The 9666-nt window shown below is 44.5% G+C and overlaps 3 protein-coding genes across 5 annotated transcripts; 2 read left to right on the top strand and 1 right to left on the bottom strand.

Moving 5' to 3' along the window:
• Positions 1-702: 702 nt before the first annotated feature.
• LOC119131258 (cytochrome b ascorbate-dependent protein 3-like) lies at positions 703-2245 on the top strand. The gene is made up of 5 exons (XM_037265548.1): positions 703-933; positions 1150-1358; positions 1498-1652; positions 1816-1978; positions 2046-2245. Exons 1-5 carry the CDS (start codon positions 747-749, stop codon positions 2070-2072), a joined length of 741 nt encoding a protein of 246 aa, XP_037121443.1. The 5' UTR covers positions 703-746; the 3' UTR covers positions 2073-2245.
• A 246-nt stretch (positions 2246-2491) lies between these two features.
• On the top strand, positions 2492-6298 carry trappc13 (trafficking protein particle complex 13). Of its 2 annotated transcripts, XM_037265754.1 has the most exons (13): positions 2492-2634; positions 3080-3148; positions 3305-3404; positions 3536-3620; positions 3699-3826; positions 3940-4012; positions 4175-4219; positions 4306-4323; positions 5026-5159; positions 5272-5470; positions 5568-5668; positions 5745-5892; positions 6050-6298. In XM_037265754.1, the coding sequence occupies exons 1-13, from the start codon at positions 2589-2591 to the stop codon at positions 6140-6142; spliced, it is 1239 nt and encodes a 412-aa protein (XP_037121649.1). In that variant the 5' UTR covers positions 2492-2588; the 3' UTR covers positions 6143-6298. The 2 variants fall into 2 exon arrangements, with proteins under 2 accessions (XP_037121649.1, XP_037121650.1); XM_037265755.1 differs by lacking the exon at positions 4306-4323.
• A 40-nt stretch (positions 6299-6338) lies between these two features.
• sgtb (small glutamine-rich tetratricopeptide repeat (TPR)-containing, beta) lies at positions 6339-9496 on the bottom strand. Of its 2 annotated transcripts, XM_037265757.1 has the most exons (12): positions 9420-9496; positions 8571-8683; positions 8408-8511; positions 8238-8313; positions 8062-8161; positions 7889-7993; positions 7677-7815; positions 7458-7520; positions 7339-7376; positions 7175-7258; positions 6975-7094; positions 6339-6894 (listed from the first exon to the last, which is right to left on the bottom strand). In XM_037265757.1, the coding sequence occupies exons 2-11, from the start codon at positions 8668-8670 to the stop codon at positions 6983-6985; spliced, it is 921 nt and encodes a 306-aa protein (XP_037121652.1). In that variant the 5' UTR covers positions 8671-8683; positions 9420-9496; the 3' UTR covers positions 6339-6894; positions 6975-6982. The 2 variants fall into 2 exon arrangements, with proteins under 2 accessions (XP_037121652.1, XP_037121651.1); XM_037265756.1 differs by having other exon boundaries at positions 6339-7094.
• Between the last annotated feature and the right edge of the window lie 170 nt (positions 9497-9666).

A 9666-nucleotide genomic window follows, 5' to 3' on the forward strand; every position in this document is an offset into this window, starting at 1 on the left:
TTTATCTGTATGCAATACATTGAAAGAAGCAAGACTGTGAAACACAGGTGACGTTCTTTGCCGATTTTGACAATTTTTTTCAGAACAAAAGTTCTGATGAAAGCTTCATAAAGTATAATGAGTGTGTCTCCTGCTCTTTTTTGTGGTCAGAGGCTGTCATTGTCCAGGCGGCCCTAAAGCCTGAAAAAAAATTGCTTTAGTGTCACCAGAGCTGTGGGAACTTGGCTCCAATTCCCACTGGAGAAAGTCAGATGACAAGCAACCTCGTGATCTTTTTGTTTCAGGGAAACGGCGAGGGTACTTAGCTCGTTAGCTACAGGAATTTGTTTGATGTCTGAGAGGAAACTGTCATGGAACATAGAATAGAAAGCAGACAATTGTAATGGCTCACACCGCTGACTCTGAAACCTTTGGAACCTCATCAGTCTTGGTGATAGAAATGGTACCAATCAAGTGTATCAATCATGGCACTGGAAATTGTTCCTCACCAATCAAGAAACTCAAACTGGACAGTCTGTTGTAGCCAAAGTATTAAAAGTAGTCTGCTACTTTGCTGGCTCAGTATGTTTTTTAAGAGTGTAAAGTAACTGAAGAAATGAATCAGGAAGCATGAAAATGTCATGGCGTCTTCCCTCCTGACTGCTTATCACATCTTTTGTTGGACATCTGATGCATCCGTGACAATTCTTTGGTTGTGCCATTATTGCGGAGTCCGAGCAAGGACGTGCTGGAGTGGAGATTTTTCAATGGGATCGAGGGCGACTTTCTACATGTCTTGGTGTCTGTGCATCACCACGGGCATTGCGTGCGTGGTCTTGGTTGTCTACTGGTACTGGCGTTGGCATGGAGGATTTGCCTGGGATGGAACCCAGGCCCAATTCAATTGGCATCCCGTCCTCATGATCAGTGGACTGCTGGTCCTCTATGGCCTCGGTGAGTCCCAACTGTCCATTGAAGGGAATTTAGGTGGTAATTGTGTTTTCATGACTCGGCTCAAAAAACATTAACGGTATACTTTCTTTTGTTTTGAGATGTTAAATTTGTTATATTTATGTTATGTCATTTAAAAGTTAAATACAACTGAACTTAGTGAATCCTTAGCATTCCAATACTTCACTATAATGACTTGTTTCCCCGGATTCTGGGCAGCCGCCGTTCTCTTCCGTGTGCCTTGGGGGTGGTCGCATAAGAAGCGTGGATGGAAGATGCTTCACGCAGGACTGATGCTGGCCGCCCTGATTCTCGCCGGCGTCGGCCTGCACGCCGTCTTCGTCGTGCACCGCAACCTGAACATTCCTGCGTTGTACTCTCTGCACAGCTGGGTGGGAATGAGCGCCGTGGTGACCTTTGCGTGGCAGGTAGGAAATACGCTGACTTGACAAATTGACTTGCATCACCTTTAATGACTTCTTAGCCATATGCGCTGAGAAGTCACGACAGACCAAGGATAACGTAATGTAATCTCTGTGAGCATAATATGTCTCCTTTAATCCACAGTGGTTCCTGGGCCTGGTCGGCTTCTTGCTACCGTGTTCTGCGCCGCGTTTGGGCGGTGCCCTGAAGGGCATCCACGTGTGGACGGGACAAGCGGTGCTGATGCTCACTCTGGCTGCCTGCATCAGTGGGATCAACGAACAGCTTTTCTTTGCACTGTGAGGCTTTCAATGACTTTTTTAACCTCACTGGAAATCATGGAATGATATTTGTATATGTATACATAGATGTATGTCATAATTTTTGCTCAGTCTCTTTGTGTTGCCTGGGGCAGTTGCTGTACGGGGTCATATTTGAAGTCACTATTTTGGTGTTTGTTAGGGATGGTGTGTCAGCAAGTGCTTACAGCTCCCTTCCTGTGGAGGCGCTGTTTGGCAACATGCTAGGAGTCCTGACTGTGGCGTTCAGTGTTCTCGTGTTCGGAATTCTGTCCAAAACCGACTGGCAACGTCCAAACACCAATACCAATGATGAAGCAACTCCAGTGAGTATTTTTTTTTATTATCATAAATCAAAGTTTGTCATACTAATATTTGTTTTATTGCTTTCAGATTTTGATGAGAGAAGAAGCCATTTAAGGGACACAGCAACAGAATGGGACAGAAAGCACATGAACTATTATCCTATTTAAGGATAAACGGTTCAGAAGATGGATGGATTGAAAACAAGACATGAAAACATTTAATCACTCATGTATAATTGATATATTACACTTTATGATTCCTGAATTAATAAACAATACTCTGTCCAATTTGACTGTTTATTTTATGAGTAGTTTTCAAATCAAATGTATTCAATTTTTTGAATAAAAAAGCTCGAGGTCATTCAAGTATCAATATAGAAACACATGCAATTTCTTCTCTAGTTTTGAAATTTAAAAAAAAGTATAAAAAACAAAACAAATCGACGTTACTCCGTCAATGATGTTTAGTTACTATGGTAGTACCACTCGGCTCCTTTAGGTGGCAGCATCACGCTCGCAACCAAAAACCTCGAAGAAGAGACGTTCCTCCGGTCACGTGGGTCTGCTTCCTGTCACAACAGTTAGCTTCCCCGGGGCTAGCATCCCCGAATTAAAGCCGTTTTCTGTCAAAATGGACGTAAGTCAGGCCAAACAGGAACATCTGCTTGCATTAAAAGGTACTTTGTCTCATTTACCTTTTTGAAGATGTACACCTCATGCGGGAATTTCATTTAAAACGTCGCATAAATAGACTTGTTACCATATGCTGCTCGCTGTTAATTCGGCTAGCGCTATTTTTCGTTACCGCTCTGTTTTTAATTTATGAATCTAATCTACGAGTACATTTATGGTTATGTGTGTTTCTTGTGTGTGCTATGGTTTTGTTGGGGCTGCTTTACCCTCAACCTTATTGTTATATTTACAATATATAGTGTGCTTGGGCTCTCTTGTCAGGCGCTATAGAAATATTAATTATTAATAATTATTACCAATCCATTCATTTTATAAAGCACTCATTAATGTACCCCTGAACTGATCACCAGCCAATGGCAGGGCACCTATTGACAAGCAATTTACCTATGGCTATATAATGCCTAATAAATGTATTTTTTTTTTTTTTAGTAATGCGGCTGACAAAACCAACTCTGTTTACCAACCTGCCAGTGACATGTGAAGAGCGAGACCTCCCAGGTGATCATCACACCTTATCTGAAGTAGCATGCACATCCACATCCATATGTACACAATATTTAATAGTTAATTAAAGAGAAAACACAAAATAAATTCCCCCCAAATCCAATTTGTTCCTCTAACGCCTCACGTTGCCACCATGGTTTGTGCTGACAGGTGACCTCTTTGGGCGCCTCATGCGAGATGATCCGTCCACTATCAAGGGCGCAGAGACGCTAATGCTGGGCGAGATGCTAACATTGCCGCAGAACTTCGGGTGAGACGTCTGAACGTTTACTTTCACAGTGAAATTTTGATCTGATTTTCATTTTATTATATTCTTATTACTTTGAAAACAATTTCATTTGAATTAATAATTTAATCAAATTTCCCGTCCTATCTCGGCAGTAACATCTTCTTGGGCGAGACCTTCTCTAGCTACATCAGCGTGCACAATGACAGCAGTCAGGTGGTTAAAGACATTCTGGTTAAGGTAAACCAATGGCAAGAATGGTTCAAATGAAGCAAGGGGCCTCCTAAATCTCATTTGATGCCTTGTGCTCCTCTGTAGGCTGACTTGCAGACCAGCTCTCAGAGACTTAACCTGTCGGCGTCCAACTCGGCCGTAGCCGAACTCAAACCCGAGTGCTGCATTGACGATGTCATCCACCATGAAGTCAAAGAGATTGGAACACATATGTGAGTCCCTCCGAGGCCTTAAAATAAAATTCAGGATTTTTTTCCCCCCATTTCACTGTTGATGTTTGTTTTACATGTGCTGGCAAAATGTTGACCTCTGTGTTTATATGCAGCCTGGTGTGCGCCGTGAGCTACACTACACAGCACGGAGAGAAGCTCTACTTCCGCAAGTTCTTCAAATTCCAGGTGAGGCAGCCCACTTATCGCGCCTTTGAGACATGTCGTAAGCACTCGCCAAAAGCGCCCAACAGAGCGCTCGTCCGTTAAACGGCTGTGCCGCTCGGGTTTTCTTTTTTCTTTGTCTGGCGAGCAATGGAGACATTCAGCCTGCATTCTCTCTTCAATCAGGTCCTCAAACCCTTGGACGTCAAGACCAAGTTCTACAATGCCGAGGTACGTTCCCCCATCTCGTTAGTCCGTTTGTAAGCCCACATCCCATTTGGCATGTGTTCATTTTGTCCCTTTATTTTCTCCATTAGAGTGACCTCAGTTCTGTGGTAAATCGCTTTCATTTTTCTGTTCTCATCGCCTCTCTTCTTCACGCCGCCTGCAGGTGGACGCAAACAACAACAATGGCAACATGAGTCGTATACTCTATTATTATTCATCATAATCATTTTAGACAGTTGTTTCATTATAAAAACATTTCAAGATGGTTTTAGTTTGGTAAGCTTCCCATTGTTGTTGCTTGTGCACACTTCCTTGCCATACTTCCTTTTGCATGTGGTGCTTGTGCGTCTGACTCTGTGTCTTTGAGAGCGCGAGTGAGGGGGGGGTGTATTTCACTGTATTTTGATGAATTGAAAATCACTATGTTCAGATCCAAATCTGAAATCCTGATGATGAAAACAATTTGTGAAGAAGTGGGGCCAGGCTGGCTTTGCATGGAGCGTCAGGCGGTGGCAACTGGTGGCATAAGCTAATGAGCTAATGCTACTGAGCTAATCTGCGTTGGCTGAGATGTTTTGTGTTCAAATGCTGCTTTTGACCACAAACACCCAAAAAAATGACACACGATACTACTAATATTTTATGACTGAGCTAATTTAAATCTGTCCCAATCACATTGCATTAAAGCTTATTACCGAAAGTAAGTTGAGGTGTCAGAGCAGGTTTGGGGCCTGACATTCAAATCCACCCCCTCCCCTCAAACCCCTCTGCCTCCCCATAACCGTCTGCCGCTGCCTTCTCCGCCGCAGACGGACGAAGTGTTCCTGGAGGCCCAGATCCAGAACATCACCACGTCGCCCATGTTCATGGAGAAGGTGTCGCTGGAGCCGTCCATGATGTACAACGTGACCGAACTCAACACCGTCACCCACCAAGACCACGGGTATGGCAAAAGTACTCGCACACCCTACTTGGAGTAGTTGTATTTAAAAAGACATTGCAGTAATATACCTAAATCCACTTAAGTCCATTAAGAAAGTATTTGTTCCCATTAGGGTTTCGACGTTCGGCAAAATGTCATACTTGCAGCCCATGGACACGCGTCAGTACCTCTACTGCCTGACCCCCAAACCGGAGTACGCCGAGAAGGCCGGTGTCATCAAGGGCGTCACTGTTATCGGGAAGTTGGACATCGTGTGGAAGACCAACTTGGGGGAGAGGGGACGCCTGCAGACCAGCCAACTCCAGAGGATGGTATACCCCAATCAAAGAAAATGAATATAAATGATGTCATGTTTTGTCTGATGTAGTACATTTCCATCACAATTGTGTACTGAACGTGTGTGGACAGGCTCCAGGCTACGGAGACATCCGCCTGTCCATGGAGGTCATTCCCGACACGGTCAACCTGGAAGAACCGTTTGACATCAGATGTAAAATCACCAACTGCAGGTAGGCAAGCAACAGTCAGGCACAATGTCCTGCTTCTTCGTTTCACCTCACGTCTTCTCTGTGTGCGCACGTGTAGCGAAAGGACCATGGACCTTCTTGTGGACATGATCAACACGTCGTCCATCCACTGGTGCGGCGTGTCCGGCCGAGCTCTGGGCAAGCTAAGCCCTGGGGCGTCGCTTTCGCTGGCCCTCACGCTGCTGGCGTCCGTCCAGGGTCTCCAGGTAAGACATTTGAGCATTTATTCTTTATCCTTGATCCAGAGTCTCCTAGTTACTAGTATTTTTAATTCTTTTTTTTTTTTTTTTATTACTAGTAAGCGAAAACTCATTTTAAATGGACGTCATTGAAAAACATTAGATTTTGTTTGGTTTGTTTCAGAGTATTTCCGGTCTGAGGCTTACAGACTCGTTCCTGAAACGTACGTACGAGTACGACGACGTGGCTCAAGTATGCGTGGTTTGTCCGTCCTAGCATTTGACTTTTTAGTTCTTGTTTTTTCGTTTTTTTTAAATGGGCTTTACAACAGACCAACGCATCACACTGTTTTAATGCTCATACAAATGGTTGTGAATAATGAAAGCCTTTGAAAATAATGTGAATATGTGAATAAACACGCTAATATTTTTTAATGTCTTTTTGAATCGTTTTATAAAACATGACAAAAGAGTTTGATTTCATGACATTTTATTTTTATAGTCATTGGAAGGAAGCAGCTTCCTAGCCCAGTAGGACTGATTTGAGCGTCCGTGAGAACTCGAGTGAGCTAACTCTGTGTTTTGTCATGTCCACTTTTAAGAAATATACAGAAAAGGCATAAATTGAATACTGGTCTAAATCAAACTTAGTTTCCATAAAGCTTCTGATGCCTGATACCCGTTTGGAAGCATGCAGGAGGAGCAAACTTACACCTATACAACATACACATAGTTTTTAAGTGTTCATTAATAACATAGTTTTTATTATTTAGTGGCGCTAAAGTGCAATGACAATGTCACAATGCAGGCGTGTCAGTCACATGACTAAAAAGCAACAGCGGACGTCAGGTGACAGCAGTGGCACCTTGACTTACGAGACGAATTTGTGGCATCCATTGAACTCGCATCTCAAATATTGGCTTGCAAAATACATAGCGAGAAAAACTAAATTCACAGGTCAAAAGTCAAAGTGCCACTGCGCTCATGTCGGGTCTTCCTCACAGCTGTCAATCATCTGAGGGGTCCATCCTAGAAGAGTTGCCTCAGATTGGTGTGAGTTTAATTTTTGGAAAGGGGGGGGGGGGGGGGGGGAAGCTGCTCGCACCAACCCAAAGCATCATGAGTGCTCCTCGGCGCTGCCGCTGAACGATCGACTTCGAATGTGATTGCGCAACTGCTCGATGAGCTCTGGGTTCTGCTGCTGGATCTGCTGGGCGAACTGTTGCCCCCTGATCAAAAACCAGTAGTGCCTGCTTTTAACTTTCCACATTCACAGAAGCCGCGCGATTGGCCAAGAAGTCGTACTTACGCTTCAATCAGACTGGAAATGTCAGTCAGTCCTCCCACTCCGGCGGCTGGTCCTCCCACCGCGTTGGCCATCATCCCGGACATTCTGTCAATCATAACGAGGAAGTGAAACGCTAAAAGCAAAGCTAATTTCAAAGCTAACACGTAGCTAGCGCCAACACTCACAGTTGCTGCACCTGTTGGTTCTGCATCACACTGGCTGCCTGCAGACACAGGAAGCAATTTTGTCATTGTTTTGCTTTGTGGTCATCAATAAGGACCATATAAGGAAACATTGCGCTTACCATGCTGATGAATGCGGGGTTGTTGATCAAACTGGCCATGTCGAATCCCAGACCGGCTGCCATCTGCGTTATGAGACCGTGGAAAAAAAATGAAAATGCCAGATTTTCGTACTTTAATATTTAACAACTACTCAATATGTGTGAGCCAACTAATAACCGGCTGTTGCAGTCTCATTTCTTTGTTGTCAGAACTGGTGTTTATTTTTCTCTAGCACTCACGGGACTGCTGACTTCCTTCTGCTTCTGCTCAGCCACCTTCAAGTTGGATTTGTATGTGTCGTTGTCCGGGTCCAGCACCAATGCCTTCTTAAAGTAGGAAATGGCCTCTGGGTATTTGTTCATGGCCGTTAGCGCCAGGCTGCGAGCACAGAGCATCCCAAACATGATGTTTTAGTCAATATATTAGGGTATGCAACGTTGCACTGACTTACCCCATCCTTCCGTAAGCTTTGCTGTAGCTGGGATCGATCCTGATGGCTCGCTCGCAGTCGCCCGTCGCCTCCGTGTAGTCGCCCAGCTTACTATGAGCGGCCGCCCTGCGTGACAAGTGTTAGCATCATCTAGCATTACCTAGCCTTAATGCGACCTGGCTTGTGGCTAATACCGGTTGCAGTAGTAGACGGCGTTCCTCAAGTCCAGGTCTATGGCCTTGGTGTAGCACTCCACCGCAGATCTGTAGTTCTCCTCCTTCATGTGATTGTTCCCTGAAAACACAATTGTGATTTAGCACCGCTCCTTTGGTCACTTCTAGATGCATGCATGTCAAATGATCTTTGACACCTTCATTCTTCAGCTGCTCGGCTCGTTCCGCATCTTCGGGTGAAGGAGTTGTCGCCGGCAAAAGCAAGTTGTCATTCTGCGAGAAATATGGTGGTGGATGGTGAACATGGTCATATTTTTTTTTCATGTATCTAATACAACTTGAAATATTAAACAGAATGTCCACTCACCTTGAGCAGGGAGTTGAGAAAGATCTCCGTGAGGGGCTGGGGTGCGGCCAGGTGGCAGTCGCTAGCACTGATCTTAAAGGTGGTCTCCAGACACTGGATTGCAACTGTGACAAAAACGGACGTTCACACCGGTCCTGACCACCATTACCAGACATTCGCGTACCTTCAAGGCTCTCTTGCTCGTCAGAATTCAACGTGCCGCCATGCGTCTGATCCCGTAGGAACTGTACGATAGAAAACGCCAGGCGCTTGTCCACCGCCATGGTTACCTACAATCTACCCACAAACAGTTGACTTAAATTTGACGACAATGGTAACTTGATTTGTGATTGCCTCCTTACTGTTTTTTCCAAGTTTGACCTCCAACATGGTGGGTGCCCAAACTATTTCTTACATTGTTAAATTCTCAGTCATCCAAGTCATGGTAATCTGCAAATTCTAATTGGAGGATCTGAACAGTTCTTGGTTGTTGTAGTTGTTTACAACCTACAAATATTACTCAGGCAACTAAGCTAGTGCAGTATGTACGAACAGTAAGCCAACTCAATCAGCTACCTCCTTATTCAGTCATCCAGTGACAGAAGCTAACTAATAGTTTTGATCCATATACACAATTTAACGTAATAGCTCCCACAATTAACAATCCATTGAGCTGCTATTGACGGTGAGGTCCTGAGGTGCGTGTGATGACGTCACGGGTAGCGGGCGCAAAACAGTGCACGCAGGAAAAACGGTCACGTGCGGCACCCAGACGTACCCGCACCCCCTTCTCCCCCCGACGAGTATTGACAAACATGCTGTGACGTCACCTCATCTTGGTCATTTTAGGGTTGAAGCGCAATTCTTATTTTGAGTAGCTAAAATGGGCGTCTGTCTCTGCTGCAAACGAGCTGGATTGTTACGACGCGACACTGACATGACGAATAAGGAATACATAATAGCAAAAAATAAGTATATAAATGCCAGTATTGTTAATGAAATTACGTTAAAAGATGTAGCAGCATCCTTTTACCTGAGACGCGGCCGCTTCGAAGTCGCTGTCACTCGCTCCAGCTAGCTTGGTCTTCTTCTGCGCATGCGCGAGCGCTGATACCAGAAGTGACCGCTATACATCATAAAAGTTGCCTGTTTAATTTTCTCTTTCTATTTTTTTTTTTTTTTTCATTTTCAGTTACGTGCATCATGCTTACATTGCAGACGGGCGCACTTGCCAAGTATGAATCACACAATAAATTCTACATTACATCGTCTTAACAGCA

This window comes from Syngnathus acus, chromosome 12 (assembly GCF_901709675.1).
Source record: "Syngnathus acus chromosome 12, fSynAcu1.2, whole genome shotgun sequence".
Lineage (NCBI taxonomy): Eukaryota > Metazoa > Chordata > Actinopteri > Syngnathiformes > Syngnathidae > Syngnathus > Syngnathus acus.